General features: G+C 37.7%; 2 protein-coding genes across 2 annotated transcripts; one reads left to right on the top strand and one right to left on the bottom strand.

Annotated features, from left to right (window-relative positions):
* Positions 1 to 383: 383 nt before the first annotated feature.
* On the bottom strand, positions 384 to 4,950 carry LOC141906283 (serine--tRNA ligase, mitochondrial-like). Its single transcript, XM_074795528.1, has 2 exons — positions 4,879 to 4,950; positions 384 to 1,762 (listed from the first exon to the last, which is right to left on the bottom strand). Exon 2 carries the CDS (start codon positions 1,734 to 1,736, stop codon positions 384 to 386), a length of 1,353 nt encoding a protein of 450 aa, XP_074651629.1. The 5' UTR covers positions 1,737 to 1,762; positions 4,879 to 4,950.
* A 1,362-nt stretch (positions 4,951 to 6,312) lies between these two features.
* LOC141906282 (uncharacterized) lies at positions 6,313 to 20,179 on the top strand. The gene is made up of 21 exons (XM_074795527.1): positions 6,313 to 6,391; positions 6,622 to 6,668; positions 7,099 to 7,171; positions 7,259 to 7,352; positions 7,705 to 7,847; positions 8,215 to 8,303; positions 8,427 to 8,491; positions 8,753 to 8,881; positions 9,229 to 9,335; positions 9,538 to 9,632; positions 9,738 to 9,830; positions 10,540 to 10,616; positions 11,610 to 11,696; positions 12,043 to 12,213; positions 12,379 to 12,519; positions 13,025 to 13,120; positions 13,320 to 13,359; positions 13,834 to 13,943; positions 14,064 to 18,752; positions 18,933 to 18,998; positions 19,221 to 20,179. Exons 4-21 carry the CDS (start codon positions 7,302 to 7,304, stop codon positions 19,320 to 19,322), a joined length of 6,351 nt encoding a protein of 2,116 aa, XP_074651628.1. The 5' UTR covers positions 6,313 to 6,391; positions 6,622 to 6,668; positions 7,099 to 7,171; positions 7,259 to 7,301; the 3' UTR covers positions 19,323 to 20,179.
* The last annotated feature ends 201 nt before the right edge of the window (positions 20,180 to 20,380 follow it).

The following is a 20,380-nucleotide window of genomic DNA, read 5'->3' as shown; positions in this document are numbered from 1 at the left end:
TATCAACTAAGGAGTCAGCTGTATTTCTTATGCCCTTATCGGGAATTCGGCTGGTTGATTCAAAGTGATGTGATAAAGCTTTATCAATGTATTGGTAGGTAAGTATGTTTCAATGGTGAATTGACTACACATGTAGTTAGATAAGCCTGCGACATCTTTGTATCAGACATTTAGATGTTATGCCCAGGTTCAAACGCATCAATTCAAACAAATCACTTCATCAAGGAAGGTGCTCTTTGAAATAAAAGATGTATACTGTCTGGAAGTAAAAATTGTCTTATAGAGGCTCAAACAGTCAGAGTTTTTTGATGAAGATCTGTTCTCCCAAAAGAAGTTGAATGAGACAAAATAACCTAGAAATTAATTTTCACATAATTTATTTGTCATCTTTCAGTTGCACTAAATTTCAAAGTACTTCGTGAGGATGTCTCGTCAATAGTATCAAATTTAGTATACGGCTGAAGCATTTCTGGAATCGTGATCGATCCATCTTCAGTTTGGTTATTTTCGATAAGTGCCATAATAAGTCTCGGTACGGCGCAAGCTGTCCCGTTGACGGTATGAACGTGTCGTAAAGCGCCACCCGGTGTTCGATATTTAATACCGAGTCGTCTGCTTTGAAAGTCTGTACAGTTCGACGCACTCGATATCTCGCCGTAGAATTGCTTTGCCGGCATCCAAGTTTCGATATCGAACTTGCGAAACGCCGGCGCTCCGAGTTCTTGCGTGGGCATATCTAGCACGCGATAGTGAAGATCTAGATCGGAAAAGATACTCCGCTGTAAATTAACAAATTCTTCGAGAACTTCCTCGCTTTCTCGACCGGATTCTTCGTCGTTGTCGGCGGCAGTTATACCGTACATTTCGACCTTTGTGAACTCGTGCACGCGATAGATGCCGCGCTCGCGTTGGAGGTCCGACGTTTCCGCGCGATAACACCGACTGACCGTCGCCATTCTGCGAGGTAGATCGCCGAAATCGAACGTCCGCCCGGCGTTCATACCGCCGATCGCCAGTTCAGCCGTCCCCGATAAACACAACGCCGCCGCCGCCGCGTGTTTCTGCGGGTTTAGACGATAAACCTGTGCCACGTCGCCACTCGTTCGAAAACCACTGGCTTCAACGATATCTGCACTGAGAAGATCCGGAACGCTTACTACTTCGAAACCGCTATCGACGAGTTTATCTAGAGCGAATTGTACGAGCGCGTGTTCCAATTTCGCAAGCTCGTCGACGAAATAATAACTCTTATTACCGGTCGTTAAATTCACGTCGTTTGTACGCAACACGCCTAAACGTTCGCCGAGTTCCACGACCGATTTCGCGCAGAAATCAAAACGTTTCTTTTCGCCGTCGACGAAAACTGTTCGCGCGTTGGATTCATCGCCGATCGGCGAATCGGGATGCGATAGATTCGGAATCGACGTCGCTTCCTCGATTAACCGTTTTTGCAAAGTCGTTTTTTCGTCAGCCGCGCACAACTTCAATCGTTCGGCGAGTTTGCGTACCGATCGAATGTCGCCGACGCCTTTTCGCCGACGGATGTTTTCGTCGATTAGATCCGCGTTTTTTTCGTCGAGGAGAAATTGCCAGTTTAATTCAGGAGCGGCTAGCGGACTCGCAGGCGACGACTCCTTTCGCAGACAGATACGAGATCGGAAGTTTTTCACTGAAGTTTTTCCGACGAGATTCATCCGTGAAACGACCAGGAAATGAAAACGGTTGAACGACAACATGACACCCGACGCCGGTAGATTTCAACCTGAAACAGAGAAGTTGAAAATTCAACGAAACAATCCCGGGGAATACTATCAGCCGCGGTCTTGAGTCAGGACTAGGCCTAATATATCTATCACCAAGACTAGAGGGTCAGTCTCTAGTCAGGGGCTGATCCAGACATGGGGGATTGTGCTTATGATAATTTAAGGACGGAATGGAGAGGAAGGAAAAGGAGCAGGGACTGTATCACAAATATCTTGTTCGGTTCCGTCCCTGCTTTCAATTCCCTATATAGGAGTTGATAAAACCAGGAACGGAATGGAACAAGAATTTTCAAAACGAAAAAGCCGGATCGATATGATTCCAATGTTAAAATCAATCAGCAGTGTAGCAAGTAGGCCTACCAAGCACCAGATTTTTTTTTCAGAATCATTTGGAATTGAAGTGTAAAAAGAAACATTTTTTTTCTCTCCTGCTAGTCCAGGGCCAGATCTGCCCTTTTCTTAACTTATTGACTTAAATTCATATGTAGCGTTGATCGAATGTTGTGAGAGCGTCCACTTCACCAACAATAACAATAACAGATTATATCGCTGTTCTCGGTTTTGTGATGACCACATCCAGCGTAAACCTCAACCCTTTCAGTGCGTCAACACCGCAGTGCGGTGTATAACTCGGTGATGGACTTTGCTAGTACACCGCAATGTGGTGTATTGATGTAATTCGTAAATGTTTACATCTCTATGAAAGATGGCAGCACCTGTCAAACACAGTTAGATATAAATAACTAATGTCTACACCGCAGCACGGTGTAGAGGTATTTGATGCCTGTTATTTGATGTACTTGGCTGGAATTTTTCAAAAATTTACAAATTATCTCCAGCACTTTAGAGCATCTAATTTAAAAATCTTAACGAGACCGCCAGACTATCGCACCGAAAGAGCAAAGCCTGGCACTCACTGGTGATCAAGCTGACGGCTAGGCTAGGTAATAGGTTAATTAAAGAGTTCAATATTAAATGGTTCATTCAGTGCCAGTGGTGCTGTGGCGTGACCTAGGTCTTAAAGATGAAACATAGAACTCAAATAATATAGTATACTCCAACCTTTTTTCTTTTGGACCGACGACACTATCCGGCCCACAGGGACTTGACACAAAGAAAAGGATTTTTACCCCAATATCCTAGGTACTATATACAAAAAGTCTTTTTATATTTAGTTTAGTAGCTAGGTCTAGGATACTGAGGTAAAAAAATCCTTTTCTTTGTGTCCAAGTCCCTGTTGTTGTCCAGAGCCCCAGCATCGTATATAAGGCTTAAAATGGGACAGAGGAATGCTTAACTTCCCATCAAGTTACAAGTAACATGTAACATTAGGTCATACTTCATTTTTGGAAAGCCAAAAGGATATTTTCGCGCTGTAACCTCATATAATCTACTTTGCGAAACTGTCAAAGAATGCAAATATCCTAATGCAGTAACAGTCTGAAACCCCTGTGTAAGTCAAAGTGAAATATGTGTAACGCTATGTAACACCCTGTAACAAGGGTGCAACAGGCTGTAATGCCCTGTAACGCTATATGAAACGCCTTGTGAAACCCCTGTAACTCAAAGTGAAATATGTGTAACGCTATGTAACACACTGTAAGAATGGTGTAACAGGCTGTAACGCCCCGTAACCGCATGTGAAACCCCTGTAACTCAAAGTGAAATATGTGTAACGCTATGTAACACCCTGTAACAAGGGTGTAACAGGCTGTAACGCCCTGTAACACCATGTGAAACCCCTGTAGGCTAACTAAAAGTGAAATATCTGTAACACTATGTAACACCCTGTAACAAGGGTGTAACAGGCTGTAACACCATGTCAAACCCCTGTAACTCAAAGTGAAATATGTGTAACGCTATGTAACACCCTGTAACAAGGGTGTAACGGGCTGTAATGCCCTGTAACACCATGTGAAACCCCTGTAACTCAAAGTGAAATATGTGTAACGCTATGTAACACCCTGTAACAAGGGTGTAACAGGCTGTAACGCCCTGTAACACCATGTGAAACCCTAGTAACTAAAAGTGAAATATCTGTAACAATATGTAACACCCTGTAACAAGGGTGTAACGGGCTGTAACGCCCTGTAACACCATGTAAAACCCCTGTAACTCAAAGTGAAATATGTGTAACGCTATGTAACACCCTGTAACAAGGGTGTAACGGCTGTAACACCATGTGAAACCCTAGTAACTAAAAGTGAAATATCTGTAACACTATGTAACACCATGTAACACCCTGTAACAAGGGTGTAACACGCTGTAACGCCCTGTAACACCATGTGAAACCCCTGTAACTAAAAGTAAAATATCTGTAACACCCTGTAACAAGGGTGTAACAGGCTGTAACGCCCCGTAACACCATTTGAAACCCTAGTAACTCAAAGTGAAATATGTGTAACGCTATGTAACACCCTGTAACAATGGTGTAACGGGCTGTAACGCCCTGTAACACCATGTGAAACCCTAGTAACTAAAAGTGAAATATGTGCTTTGAGTTACAGGGGTTTCATATAGCGTTATGGGGCGTTACAGCCTGTTACACCCTTGTTACAGGGTGTTACATAGTGTTACAGATATTTCATTTACAAGGATTTCACATGGTGTTACAGAGTGTCACAGCCTGTTTCACTCAACCTTTCAGCCTGTTACACCCTTGTTACAGGGTGTTACATAGCGTTACACATATTTCGCTTTTAGTTACAGGGGTTTCACATGGTGTTACAGGGCGTTACAGCCCGTTACACCCTTGTTACAGGGTGTTACATAGCGTTACAGATTTGTCACTTTTAGTTACTAGTGTTTCATATAGCGTTACAAGGTGTTACAGGGTGCTACAAATATTCACTTACGTTTCACTATGAAGAACAGGGATTTCACTCATATTTCACTTTTTCCAGATTGAGATGAAAGGTTATATGCAATATCAGGGGCTGACTGCCCATCATATATAATGTTACAAGTTACATGTAACTCGACTAATAAAAGCTAAGCATTTTGTGGTCCCATTCTAAAAGCCACTCATCTCATGCATCGCATGCAGCATCGAGCTTGTAAATGGATTTTTAATTAGCCGAATTGTTCTTTCATCATTTCATACTGTGTGAATTACCTACTTAGTTCAGTATTGATTGCTATATCTTGCCATATCATGCTCTAAGGGAGTGAAGTTGGGGTTTAAGCGCACCTCAATAAAGGAAGATAAATTTGAATTTGAATTGCAATTGAATTGTAGCATGTTAACTGTTGACTCGAGTATAGGTCGAGTCCCAATTTATTTCATTGCGTACTGTAGTTCGAATCCCAATAATTGTCTTCATCGCTTCCCGCAAATTTGATTTGAGTTCGCTTCCTACGCTTTCATTCACAAAAAAGTGCTAAGCAAACTCGAGCTTTTTACCAGTTATCAGTTAGGCCTACAACGTAGGCCTAACGTTTTTTACGTGTTACATCCATCGCACAAACTGATTGATGACAGGATTTGAAAAATGATGCAAATTGTTAGAAAGAAATTACAATTTTTTGAAATATCCATGATAGTGGTACGGAAGCGTTCTCGGACAGGAAAAATAGAAATATTCGACGTATACAATTGGCAAAACGTTTTATGTACCCGTATTGTAAATCGAATTAATGTCGAGATATGTCTTTCTCAGGACCCCGAAGAAAATAGCAGTATGCGTAGTTGTGCCGTACTTTTGTGTAATATAGGACTTAGACTTCTTTTTATCTTTTTAGTGGTCATTGAAATTTTTGTTTTTAAAATAACCATTAGAACCCTTAAACGGGTATGCGGGTATGCCGTAAGGAGTAGTCGGTTGGTAACAATCGATTGCCCTAAATACTTTTCATTTTTACCGGCTTTTCCTTCTGAAATACCTGTTGAGGGTTCTAATGTATGTTAGCGAAAATACGATACTATTCTAGGATTTATGTTCTTACGTGACTGAGTAGCACCCCTCGCCGAACGATCCACGACGATTGATAATAACATATGATTTAATAGATGTGATGATCTCGATACTACATTTTGTTCAGTAGATCTGTACCAAATTCTGTTTTAGAGTTATTTTACCAAGAAATCATTCTTTCAACCAGGCCCGGCGATATTTGAGAACAAGGTACCAGATGTCTTTGTGAATTTCTATTTAGGCCCTACTGTAATTTCGCAAACTACACGACAAACTGTAGTAACTGTTGTTCATACTACGTAACCGTAATATGATATTTGCCTAGCCAACAGCGTTCTCTTGTTGTTCTATTGTGAGTTCGGATCGATGAATAACCCGCGTGGAATGTGACAAATTTCTGTCAGCACTGAAAGTATTGATGATAGACCAGAAACGTTGACCGAACGCGGCTCGATTTATATTTGGAATTAACACTTTCGAAACGCTTCGGCGGAGTGTGTGCACTGGAATGAAGGATAATAAATTCATAAAAAAACCAGTTTTGCTCCCGTTTTGTTCCTCGCCGTGTGAATTGTCGTTTTAGAGTGGGATTTACGAGGACTGTAAGAGAGACGTACCGCATACTGTCACACTCACACAAACACACTTGTTCTTAAGCTGAGGAACCAAACTGTAACTAATCAGGATTAAAATATGATATAGAATCGATATAAGGTATCTCATTACTATCTATATGTTATATGAGGGACGAGGTGCATCAGGGTGTTTCGGAAATGCTAGATGCTGATTCTAGTTTGTAGTTCATTAAAATATTGGGTGAATTGTTGTTCCATGCTTTGCTTTGCAAGAATTGCGTTCAATTAGCAAAAGAATTTTACCGAAATAATGGAAACCTTACAAAGCATACTTTCGGTTTCCTCATTTTGCTTTTTTCTTTTCTCCAGTCTACCTACCGATATAAAGATCCTGTGTACGTGTATGCCTCTTACCGGTAAATATTTTCCCCTCTGAATGAGGGGATCAAAATTTATCGTACGTATACTCAGTAACCGACTAATGTGATTCTTGTGGCATAATGTCCGAGCTGAAAATTCATTTTGTCTCAAATTGGTGTTGCATGGTAACATCTATTCTACTTTCATTTCTAAATTGAGACGTTATTACAATTGTATACACCACCAGCTCTGGCTACATTTAATATACATGAATCTGAGTGGTCGTTATTTGCTCGCAGTGTACATGTAGCGAGTTTCATGGCTTTATCGGTCAAGTGTTCTTCAATATATTTGTGAAATATAAATTCGATGAATGTTTTACGTTCTACGTTCTGCTAGTACACGTATCGACATTGTTTTCATTACCGGTCATATACGTACGTATCAGATACTGATTTTGTTACATTTATGTTTATCACACTATAGTTATCATTGTGCCGCAAGCTATTGTGTAAGGAATATCATTTACAAAGACGATATATCTGAACTATTTAAAACAGTAAGAAATTCATAAAAATTAATTTGTGGTTAGCGTTTAGAATTTGTAGGGATTCACAGCGCTATTATCAACATTCTCTTCTTTCAGAAAAAAATGTGATCTTTTCTCCTGTTAGAACGCAGCCGTCAAGATGTCAAAGGTGCGAGAATTTTTCAAGTCAAAGAAGACCCCGGGTCATACAGTATGTATAATTTCTAGCATCTCACTTGCTCGTAGGTGCAGCCTATACCTGACGCTGGAAACTCGTATCAATAAACTACGAGAATACTGGCGCATTTTCCTGGGGAAATCTATTCATTGACATACGTCATAAAAGCCAATAGCATTCCTCTCAACAACATTTCTATCAGGTTTTCTGTAGTTAAGAAATAGACATATAAGTCGAATTCAGAGGCAAGGTAATCGATTTCAGTTTCTATGGTAAATTGAAAAGATGAAAACATTGCCAGTCAATATCTATTGAGGCGTTTTGAATATTTTTGCTTTCTGATGTGATTGAAGGAGTGTATCATGAATATTTATTTCTATATCAGGACAGTTCAGGGAATGACTGGACGAAGCAAGACGATAAGCTGCTTCATGTTGTAGAAAAAGGCGACGTGGTAAAAGTGACAGCTTTAATTTCTGGCAAAAAAGCAGTAACTTGTACTAAACCTGATTCCCGGGGTATAACTGCGTAAGTAAAGATTCAAATGGCCCGGCATCTGTACAATTCTGAATGGTTATTTACATCACAGGCGCGTTGGAAGCAATTTTTGATTGCCGCGGCCAATTGCCGATTTTTGACATATTCTAATATTGCCGCGGCGAATTTACTTTAATTTCGCCAAAAACGTGGTATAGAAAGAAAAAAATGTCATTCAGTAAAAAAAATTTATTGCCGCAGCTTTCGCCGCTGTAGTTCCAACGCCACTCGTGCATCAGAAATGTAATAGCAACCCGGTGTAATGTTCATTCTAAATTATTGCTACAAAATTAGTTATGCTTATGAAAGGATATTCAATCTACAAGGCTTTTTTTGTAAATATGTAAGTTATTTCCAGTTTCCATTTGGCGGCGAGTTTGGGGTTCACGGGCATGGTTGATGCGTTTCTGTCGTCGGGGGCAGACGTACAAGCTCTGGATGGTGAAGGTGAACATCTGTCGATTATGAATATTGTCTTAAAACGTGACTTTAAAAATGATAGTAATAATACGGAATTATGGAATCACTAGGATACGAACACAAGGATTTTTTGTAACCTTTCCTCTACAGGTGATACGATATTGCATTCAGCCGCTGGTAATGGACACACTAGCGTTGTGAATAAATTATTGCAGGTAAAACACGATGAATTCGATTCGATGTACTATACAATCTGAGCTCCCGGTAATTCAGTTTGAATATTGTTTCCATGTGTATTATTTTTCACAGACGCTAGTTTGCATCCAACGTTGTGGCTCCTTAATTTCTTTTGGGAATTTTCAAATTTTTAATGAAATCGGCGGATTTATTCAGAGCATAACCGATAAGCTTTTTGTTGCTCAAGTTTCTTATATGAAATCCGTTGTACCGAATTTTAACAAATCTGTTTCGGTCAGGCTGGTGTTCCCGTGTTTCTACCGAATGCGAAGAAAAGATCGGCTCTTCATAAGGCCTGTGAGAATGGACATTTAGACTGCGTTGTGGCCCTAGTTCTGGCCGGATCTCCTGTTCATGCCCAAGATAAGGTATACCGTATACTAGTTGAAAGGTGCCTTGTACAAAGTAGATAATCAACTTCAACTCCTTGTTGTCAATATTTGCAGCAGTTAATTTCATTGTAGTTAATTGCTATTTTTCTACTAACAATGTATATTTTTTGGAGAGCTATGATTGATCCATCACATGGAAATTCTTATCCGAATCCAAATTCTCAGTTTGTTATACAGTGAAACTCACTTAAATTGCCATAGTTGGGACGATCATGAATTATCCAAATGACAGCTTACTTAATGATAAGTTTAGATACTTTCTTCATAATGAATTTCGAGGGTCCGAAAAGTAACCGATAACCTTCTTTTAAACGAATTTTCAGGACCAATGGAATCCATTGTTTTTCGCTGCAGTGCACGGGTATGCGGATATAGTCGCTTATTTGTTAGATAACGGAGCGAAAATCAACGAGCAAGATAATGAAAACAGGTACATCAATCTTGAAATAGTCAGTGTAGATATTTAAGTCACATATGAAGGTACTACACACTAGAAGCGAAATCTGGTGATTTCAAATAAATTTAATTAGCCTATGCAGTTTATACTACCTGTTTTTACATTTATTAAAGAATCAATTGTGAACTGGTTTCTTTTCTTTAATAAATTCGTTAATCAATTGTACTATTATCAGGACGGCTTTAATGTTAGCTACGGAAGGACACCACTTGAGAACCTGTCAGTTACTTATTAAACGCGGAGCTAACGTCAAAATCAAAGATTCGTTAGGTCAGTTTTGTAGTGTTTGCAACTAGAGGATTTATTCCTTCGAGAAGGACAGTACGTCCATCTTTATGCTTGCTAAGGATATTGTTATAATGTTGTTATTCTTAGGTCGAACTGCTGCCTCAATTGCCACTGATCATGAGTTCAACGACATCAAAGCCTGTATAGATAACGCGCCTTCAATTGCAGCATGGGATTTAGGTAAGTGATTCACTGGCTGGAAAAATAATTAAATCCTTTGAATCTAATTGTTTTACACTGGCCGCATTTCGATTTGAGCAAAGCATTCAATTGCCTCATTGTCGAATATCTAATTCACAAGTTGTACGTATGATGGTATAACAGGAAATGTTTTGTCATTGTTTAAAACTTACCTACAAAAGCGTTCAATTTATGTTAATTTTCTCCAATACTCAATCTCAAACATTAACTGCGGTATTCCTCAAGGTTCCGTATTAGGACCATTACTATTTTTTTGTATGTATTAACGACATGTTATAAAAATGTAAACCTTTTTGCAGACAGCACGCCTGTATTCATTATTGGGTGCTCAATTGATTGTTTAATACAAACCCTTGAAAATTACTTGAATATATTACAAGATTGGTTTACTGCTAATAATTTAACTGTTAATGTATATTTTTGCACTCGGTTCCTTCAATTTATGAAAAATAATGACACATTATATCACCTCATATTCAATGTATGAAATTCCGAAGAATATGGTCTACCTTTTCTAAATGGTTAATTGAAAAACATAGCAATAACGCAGCTTTTGTGTTAGATTTTTTCCAAGTACAGACTACAAATGGCTGTTCAAAAGCCAGCCGACGGAAGACTGTTTGTACGAAATAAAGGCAAACTGATAATTTCGTTTCACTTCCATTTGCATATATCTTTCTTTTGAAAGGATCGACGGAAAACTATGATGTATCAGCAACTATTTCAGAAGCTCCTAAGAAAAACTTCGAAACATTAAATGATCAGGTCAGTACCTATTGTCTATGCTACCTACTATATTTCTTGGTTTCTAAATATTCAAAATCACATCAGTGTTTTTTGTTTTGTTTTGTATTGTTTATATCGCTTTACGTCGTTCGGATCTTGGTTTCCCAAACTATATTTATGTCGACTTTTGCTGAATAAAAGATTGTGATGATATCATTTGTTTAGAGTGATTGGATGGAATATCCAAACTGGTATCATAGATGTGTACGTGTTTGTTGTTCTTCTGCACCATTCACTTTTCAATCACCTATATCACACGCGACCTCTAACAGGGATTCGAGCGTCTCGATCAATGCCATCAGGTTCGAATCCCTCAAATGATGAGGGGTGCAACGAAAGGATGTACGCCTTATTTCCTTGTACTGAAATAGAGACGTTCTTTCTATTTTTGACCTTGTCATAGTGAAATAATAAGTAGGTAGTACAAAATGCAATATCAATATCATGGGGTCATGAAATTTTACTTTCGATGAAATTCTTCGAAAAATACAATTCATTAATCACACTGCCGTGTTCTCTGGCCGCGACTCTATATCGCAAAACTCGTTTTTTTATGAGTGGAAATAAAGATGTAGGTCACCAAAACTTAATTCTCAAGTATGGCACACTGACATAGGCTAGTAATCTTTTAGTCCACATGGGGTCAATTCATTATCAGATGATAGTTTATTAGCCTTTCCAAACACGAGAATAATCTACACCACAATGTCACTTTGGTAGAAAAACATGGCTTGTAGTATAATAGAACCGGAGATATTGAATAAATGTACATTTAAGACAAGAATAGTAGCTGGTATATCTACAGCTTTTAAAACCCCTTCAAAATTCTTAATAAATCATCTTCAATAAAAATCTTTGATTTTCCTACGCGTATATTCAAAATACGTGATCACTGAACAGTCTACGTGTCTCCAAAGTAAAAGGGCGTTTTTTGTTTGTTTGAAGAAAACTACATGTTTGTTTTTGGTATAGATCGAATATGTGGCAAGTTTTGACGAAGATTCCACGCAGCAAAAGTCGCCTAGGAGAAAGCAATTACCGGCACCTTTGCCACCTCAGGTACGATGATACTACGTGTCCTTGTTGAGTATGTTAATTGTACATTCTTAAACCTGGTGATATAACTGTAATGTTTAAAACCCTAAATGAAAGCTGAAATATGCTGATCAGATTTCACTGCCCGAGTGTAAATAATTATTCTCCGCGTTGAGTGACGATACAGCTTATTCAGCCACGTATTTTGGCGATCGTTCATTTTCTTTTCATGCCTTTAAAGTAGAACCATTCTTTAGTGACCAAAATGAAAACAAAATCTTCGCCAAAAAAACCGAATACAGTAACGTTTTAGCTCGAACGTTCTGCGTATGGTGAGTTCAGTCTGAAACTAATTTGCGCCTGTTTTCAGTATTCAGAGCCGAGAATAGCGGATGTAGTGGTTTCTCCTGTAATAGATCGAGATGCCTGGTCATCTGAAGATTCGGACGCCACCGACGAAACCAGCGCAATAGCCATGACAACGAACGAAAGTATCAATTTAAACAGTATTAGCGAAGAACAGTACGAAACTATAGTAAATGTGAGTTCGGAAATACAACGGAAATAAACATACTATCATTGTTTCAAAGTGATTTTTCTGCGAAACAATATTTTCATATGATTTGCATATCCTATTTGTCATCCTCGTGAAATAGACGAAATAAATGAATTCCGTTGTGTTCATATTCGGTATTCTGATCGGTAGGAACTCGAAGAAGAAAATGAAATCCTAAACGAGGAGTTTACGCTTATGGGAAAAGATATGAAAAAATTACAGATTAGAAACATGGAATTACAAAAAGCTTTAGAAAGCAATGCGACCTTTATCAAAGCTAAGGATATGAAGGTGAGATATTCCTTAATCAGACCTGATATTTCACGCAAATGTCCGAGCTTGTGAAACGATAACAATCATATCATACTTATAGTCATTGTTTAGATTGGGTTACTCAAGACTCTTATTCAAACACAAAACCAGTAGGCTACTACTTGCTGGACGTGTTTAATATAACGCCAGCACGCAAACCTCAGATTAATGATTTGGTAATGGTCAGTAAGTCAAAGACTATGAGTTACTGAAATAAAATACCACTTATTCAACAGACCATATCTTCAGTAAACGGCAATTCATAAAAATAGAAATTGCCTTCCTAGTAGTGTACATGGCTAGCAGAGATTTTCAGTGGGACGTTATGTATAGACGTATAGAAATGGATAGATCTATATTTTTTGAGGACAGAGGGAAGGGTTGATCGACTCGGATGATTGCCAAAAAATTAAAACAATATGATAAAAATTTCATATGAATTACTTGTGGGTTTCAAATAGACCACTCATGAATATCACGACAGGTACACCATCTCGAAACTGAACTTGAAACGCAGAAAGAATTAATCAGGGATTTGAAACATCAATTGAACATGGAGAAACATCAAAACAACAAAACGGTGAGTTATACATCATAGCGCAGTAATAGTGAAAATAGATACCGAAAATGAATATAAATAAAAGAAAAAGAAAATAGTAAAAGATAAAAGAAAATAGGATTCTACTTTTTACGCTTCATTTCAATGTATATAAGCAGAGTATTGAATGTTTCTGAGATCTGTCTTTCGGTGAATTGATAAGTCGATATTTTGTATGCAGGTGGATACAGACAGTTGGCCGGAAGACAGCGAGGATGAAAGTAAGACGATTTCATATAAAATATGTTCCTGTTTAATGGTTCTCGTATCAAACTCGAAAAATATTTTTGAAGTATTTTTGAGTGAGTTTTTTTATTTGCTGCCCAGAACGGAATGAGGTGATAAAATCAGTGTATATTTATCGTATCGTAAGCCGATAAGAGTTTTCAATTCACATGTATGACCATATAGATAACAGTATATAATATGCTCAACACCGTATAAGTGCAAGGTATTCGCCTATACATGAGGAATATATATTTCATATGATCAGGGATGTGCTTACCTCACCGATATCATAATATTTAATGCATTACATGCACTATTAAACTAGCGTTGTACTCGTGGTTCAGGTAATTTGAATTCATAGCAAGTTCTAAACGTCGTTGAATTGTATAAATAAATACTGAATTTTACTTATCATTTTTCTGTATGGCATGGAACAGATATCTTATGTTGTGTATGTTCTGTTGCAGATGTGTCTGAAAAGCAAACGGCCTACCTGGATAAACGATTGATAGCCGTGCTACGAAGTCAGATACACACGCTACAACGTGAAAACGATCAACTACAGCAGACATTTCAGGTAAATATGGGTCGTGATTTTGACGTTTCGACAAAATTCTGATATTATGTTCATCGTTTGTCGTATATGTAGAACCCGTAAGATATACGATATTTATTTCCATTCTGGAAATCATTGCAGAAGTATGGTATAAACGCAGAAGAAATTAACAGTTTGCAAATACCCGCCGACAATATTGCCCTTAAAAAGTGGAGTACATTCCTTGAGAAAGAAAACGTGCGAATTATGGAACGTATGAATAAGGAAAAAGCACCGTGTGCTGGTAATTCTAGTCAAAATATGTTAATGCTCGAATACGAAAGTTCACAGCTCAAATCAAATAAGACACAGCTTGAAGTAGACTTAGAACAATGCAACGCGAAACTGGAAAAACTATCGGCTGAGAATGTGTCTTTAGAACAAAGAATTCAGGATATAATATCCTTCCAAGATGAACAGCCGGCAAACATGGATGTCATTGCGTTCTTCCAAGAGATTAACTCGTTGAAACGTCAAAATTCCGAATTACAAACGCGAAACGACGATTTGGAAGAGGAACTTCTGGAGTTAAAATACCACAAAACGGTTGGACTGGACAATGTAGCTGTGATATTGGATCAAAATTCTGTGCCAGTCGTTGAAAAACTGGTGCAAAATGAAAACATTTCTCAGGTAAACAATGAACCTCAAAATTACTCGAATGGTGAAACAATTGTTGAGGAATTAATTGTAAGTACGGAAAAAGCAGCCGTTCAGAATGCCCCTCCGAAAAATGAAGTAGACATTAATTTGGAAAAATTCGAGAATACTATAGAATCGTTGAGAAAGGAAAACACCGCGTACAAACAAGATATAGAAGAATTATTAGAGTACAAAAACGAGCTAGAGAACCATGCCGGACATCTTCAACTAGTTATAAACAATAATGAAACCGAGTTGAGTAGTCTAGAGACCAATCGAAAGCAGCTCGTAAACGATGTCAAATCAATCCAGAAGCAATTGGAAACATCTGAAAAGCAGAAGACTAAACTACAAAAACAAATCAAGAAGATGGTTCGTACAAGGGACGAGGAAAAGAATGCCGAAATGAAAAAACAGGAACAGCTTCTTGAAGAGCTTGAAGTAATTGATTATGAGAATAAACAACTGTTAGCGCAATTATCAGATGTGAAAACTGACCAAGGACACGATGATGAAAAAAACGAGTCAAAATCATTATCAGATGAAAATCAAAAGCTACTAGGGGACATTGAATTGTTGAAGGATGAAGTGAGGAAATTGAAATCAAACGGAATCACAGAGGAAAAAGGAGCGACGCTGCAGAAAGCGCAAGATTCATTAGATTTTGATATCAAAAGCAGAGTTCAGTTAGGAACAGAAAATGATATATTGCAAAAAGAACTCGAAGATGCCGAATCATTAGTAGAGAAACTTACTATGGACAAAGATGAGCTCGAAAGACAAATAGAAGGTATGACGTCAAAGTACGAAACGAGGCTTAAAGAAGAAAGAGAAAAAGTTAAAGAGGCTAAAAAGCAGATGAAGATCCTGAAGAAAGAAAAGACGAGTGTTGATGAAGAGATAGAAGTCATGAAAAATTTAATGGAGGTTCTTCAAAGAGAGAATTCTGAATACATCGAACAGCTGTCTGAATTTAATGACGAAAAAAGCAAAACACTGGAATATAGTGAGAATAGTGAAATGATTGTTAGAGAATTAGAAGGAAAGTTGTCGGCTTCGAACGAAGAGCGGGCCGAATTAGAAAATGAAGTGACAAGTTTGATGCAAAAGTGTGACGAGCTGCTTGATGGAAAAGAACAATTGGAAAACGAATTAGAAGAGCTACGGGGTAAGAATACTGATGGGAAAATAGAAACTAATAATGATGAAGTCTCTTACCTAAAGAAACGGATTTCAGAGCTGGAAGAAGATAGAATTCAGCAGTTGAGAAGAATAGATGAGTTTGCTGATTGTAATGAAGCAAATTTCAATGAAGTGAGAGATCTTGTTGAAGAGCTCGGAAATTGTAAAATGGAAAACTCCGAGCTTCAGATGGAAAAGGAAGATCTGGAACGTGATCTTGCGGAAGCTGACGCTCAAGTTGAAGAATTGTACGATAAAAAAATGCTACTTGAAAGTGAAATGATCGAGAAAAATGCACGAATCGACGAATTGGAAAAAAGTAGTGATAATCTAGCGGATCGTGTTTCTCAATTGAACGATTCGTGCATTGAATTTGAGAAATCGAAAATTGAAACTGAAGCAAAACTTATCGTTTTGAAAAAGAAAATTAGCAAATTAGAAGAGGAAAAGCTCAACGCCACCCAACGAATGTTGGTTGATAGTGGGTCAGAAAATACCAAAATCGCGAATATTAACTTGAGGAAAGATCTTACCGAGAAAAACTCAAAGATCCAAAAACTCGAAGAAAATTGTAAGATTCTGCATCAACAAGTAAATAAACTTAAAGATGATTATGCCGCAGCAACGTCAGCCAAGCGTGTATTACAAAATGAACTCGAAAATCTACAAACTGAAAAAGAAGATTTAGAAAAGGATCGATCTATGTTTGTTAAAGATGCTGAAGTAAAACTCGAATTATCTGGTGTCCAGATTGAAAAAGCTGAGCTCGAAAATAGCAATCTTCTCGAAGAAATAAAGACTTATAATCGAAGGATCGATGAACTGGAAAAGACACGCGAAGGATTGGAATCGAAAGTGAAAGCAGTTGAAGAGCGAAACGATGCGCTTGATGAAGAACTCGAAGAAAAGTACAGTGAGATTCAAAAGTTGAAGGAAGCAAATAACATCTTGGAAAATGATCGCCGTGATCACGTAGAGGGAATACAAACACAGCTATTGTTCTCAGATGGACAGCGAGAACAATTAATAGATGAAAACAAAAACCTTCGAAATGAAATGATGATTGGCAAGAATAAAATTGAATTATTGGAAAGAGAAAAAGAGGATTCATTTGAGCGATCAAGTCGTTTGACAGAAGAAATATCTGAAATGAAAGTATCAAATGCCAACTTAAAACAGGAAATCGAGAAACTGAAAATAATATCTTTTGATTTTGAAGCTGAGAAAGGGACTCGAGACGCGTTGTTAAAAGATCATTCTCAACTACAGGTGCAGTATGAAAATCTACGAGATGAGTTCACACAATTAGAATTGAATAAACAAACTGCTGAAATAGAGGCAAAGCAGTTGAAAACTATTATAAATGAGTTAGAAAGTGAAAACGATGTAATCATTTCTGAAAAGTCTGACTTGCAAAAACAGATCGAAAACTTGGATGATGAGTGCACAGAATTGCAAACCAAAAATCTAACACTCAAAGAAGAGATTCGTAATTTAGTGTCTACCAATGAAAAGCTCGACGAGGAAAAGAAGAAATATGTTAATGAATTGACGGCTCAATTCGCCAAGGTCAATGCTGAGTGTACGCAGTTGAAATCTTCAAATAAATCACTTAAAAAAGAGGTGACCAGCCTTAAAACATCCAATGAACAGCTCGTTAAGTCGCAAGAAGAGGAGTCACGGTTGTTGACAGAGCAGCTTCAGAAACTAAATGTTGAGTATTCTGAGTTGAATATGAAGAACGAACAACTTCTAGAGAAGGTGGATGACCTGAATAAAGTCGACGATGATATAGAAGTTATCACGATGGAAAACGTTCAAAATGTGTCAGCGCAAATTCCACGAATGGAAGAGGAGAACGAAGAATTGCAGGCATTACGTATGGAATGCGAAGATTTACAGCGGTTGAATTCTGAACTCCAGCAGCGAGCTCAAAACTATAACGACGTTCAAGACGACATGTTCGATTTACAAGAGGAAAACGATCAACTGCAGGCCAATAACGAGAAAATCAGTACTGAATTGTCATCGCTGGTGAAGGATTACGATATGCTACAAGAAGAGCTAGATTTAGTAAAGATGAAATTAAATGACCAATCTTCAAATAACGTTGACATCACTGTCACTAACGGTGATTATAAAAATCTAGAAGACAAAGTAACGATTCTAAATCACGAATTGGTGAATTTACAGAAAGAAAATGAGGCAAAAGAAGAGGATAAACTGAAACTCGAAGATGAAATAACTGAATTGACACAACGTATGAAGAGTTTGTTGAGAGAAAAGGATGTTTTAGCCGAAGAAGTTGATGCCCTTGAAAAGATTAATTTCGAATTGGAGGAGAAGAAAGCCTCCAAAGATTCTGACAGGCATAAATCCGAATTGGATAAACTTGAAAACGAAAGAACCGCTTTAGAACAAGAAAATCGAGATCTGCAAGAATATGTTGACAAAGCCCAACGAGAAATACTTGAATTGAGACAATTGGCGGGTAATTCACAAGAAATTCCACTACGAGATAGTAGCAAAGTATTTGATAAAAAGGAAGAAGAGTATATCGAGGAAATCAAGCAACTCAACGAAAAACTGAACTCGCTAGAAGATTATTGCCAAAAAGTTGAAGAATCCGGAGACGGCCTCGTTCAACAAAGCGATGAACTTATTGAACAATTAGAACAATTCCAACTTAAGTGTGAAGAATTGGAACGCGGAAATAGCGAATTATCGGAGAAATACGCGAAGTTAGAACTACTGAATAGAGATATACGCGAACAAAATACGGAATTGTTACACAAACTAAACAGTGAGTGTAATAATAACAGAAGTTTATCGATGGATATCGTAACGGCTGAACTAGTTTCCAGAACGGCTCAATCTCCGACATTTATCTCAATGGAATCATCGGCCTATCCGAAAGATGGCGATTCAGTAGAGAAACAAGTACAGGTACTACAAGAACAACTCGTAGTAAGTATCGATGGAGTTCATTCCTGAAATGTTTTCATGCAGTACATGTATATATTTTTAAAATCTTATACACAAGTGCACACATGCGAAAGCAATGAGTCCCTTTTCGTATGTACTTGAACTTACATTTTGTATTTCATTTGTTGAACGAGTTGAATTCAAAAGTTGTTTATTTTTTAGGATCACGATACCAAACACAAAGAAATTATCGATGTATACAGAAGTCATTTACTCGATGCTGTTCAGGTAACTATTTAGTCAATCGTTATCGTAACGCAAAGGTTTATCCTGATTATGAGCATTTTGGGAAAAATTGAATTGCGATTTCAGTCAGTGTGTCCTATTTCGCTAAAACAATGGTGTTTTCATTTCTGGTAATACACAGAGCTGATAACAACGGGAAACCAGTTCGTTTTAGAGTCCATGGTCAGACCCATAATTGTAATCCATATTGTCATTTTAATTCAGGGAAATATCAAGCCAGAGGTAAACGAGGCCCTGACTGCAATAATTGAGATTCGTAAAAAGAGCCCTGATCAGCTGGACCATCGAGTAGGAGCCGATTTTTAGGATGTGACGATCGTTTATAAACAGTGGTGAAACCAACTCTACATGTACAGCCGCCAGTGAATTCAATTATTAAAAAAACCTATTTAAGAGAATGTGAAATTTTAGTATTTTTATAAATTTAACTTTTTAAAATATCTTTGTATCCGCATCTCTTTTTATGTGAAACCAGATTACGACGGGATCGTTCATTAACTAAAACTAATAATGTTGATCTATTGAAATTCGATACAGTCTAGTATTGTTTAAAAATGTAGAAATTGCGGAAATGAATATATCTCAATGGGGTTACCGGTACAACACCAGATGGCGCTACAAACAATCGATAAACTAACGTAGACAAAATTCAATAAACTCGAACTGGACTTTATTTTCAGCCTTTCGAAAGATTTATTATACCAGCCGCAAAAGAAGATAACACTTAAAGATAATTTGCTGATTTTGCTGAGAAAATTCGGTTCGATAAGAACCGAGTGAAGAAGAAATTGAAGCGCGCATATTTGAGTTGATTACTAGCAAACCTGGCTGACCCTAGCTTAATCATCGAATGCCACGTTGGCCGGTACCCCTCCAAAAACCAGTGCGATGTATTTTTTCGGTCAATCTAAAAAACGATTTAATCAGAAATAGAAAAAATACCCAATCATATATCATTCTAGCCCCTATAAATCCGATGAATCGGCTTCTAATTGTTTTTTAACGAAAATGCAATTGCAGCACCGTATACTTTTATTTTAGATATTAACTCAGATATATTCAAGGTATATATGTATTCATACTTGTATTTATTTATTCATGTATATGATCGTTTATCTTTCCTTATCCATGTTGATTTGTGTTACGAAATTATTTCTATACATTTTGGAGAAAAACAATTGAGAATAGAAAACATTACGAAAATAATAATTTCTATATTAAAAGCGTTGTTTTCACGTTGAATCTACTATTGGGACTGCACTAGGCAGGGTTCGCAACATTTTAGCCATTTCACAGAACCACTGAACGAAGCCTTCAACGAAGTTTCACCAGGAGAACAGCGATCGGAGAAGATCACTTGGAGG

Source organism: Tubulanus polymorphus, chromosome 5 (genome assembly GCF_964204645.1).
Source record: "Tubulanus polymorphus chromosome 5, tnTubPoly1.2, whole genome shotgun sequence".
Lineage (NCBI taxonomy): Eukaryota > Metazoa > Nemertea > Palaeonemertea > Tubulaniformes > Tubulanidae > Tubulanus > Tubulanus polymorphus.
Note: the sequence above shows the minus strand (reverse complement) of the source record. Positions and strands in the feature narration are given on the sequence as shown.

Excerpts from the sequence above, each read along its gene's own strand:
- LOC141906283 (XM_074795528.1), bottom strand. The coding sequence starts at position 1,736 with ATGTTGTCGTTCAACCGTTTTCATTTCCTGGTCGTTTCACGGATGAAT.
- LOC141906282 (XM_074795527.1), top strand. The coding sequence starts at position 7,302 with ATGTCAAAGGTGCGAGAATTTTTCAAGTCAAAGAAGACCCCGGGTCAT. Across the intron at positions 13,121-13,319 it reads AACATCAAAACAACAAAACG|GTGGATACAGACAGTTGGCC; the intron begins GTGAGTTATACA and ends TTTTGTATGCAG. Across the intron at positions 18,999-19,220 it reads ATTTACTCGATGCTGTTCAG|GGAAATATCAAGCCAGAGGT; the intron begins GTAACTATTTAG and ends ATTTTAATTCAG.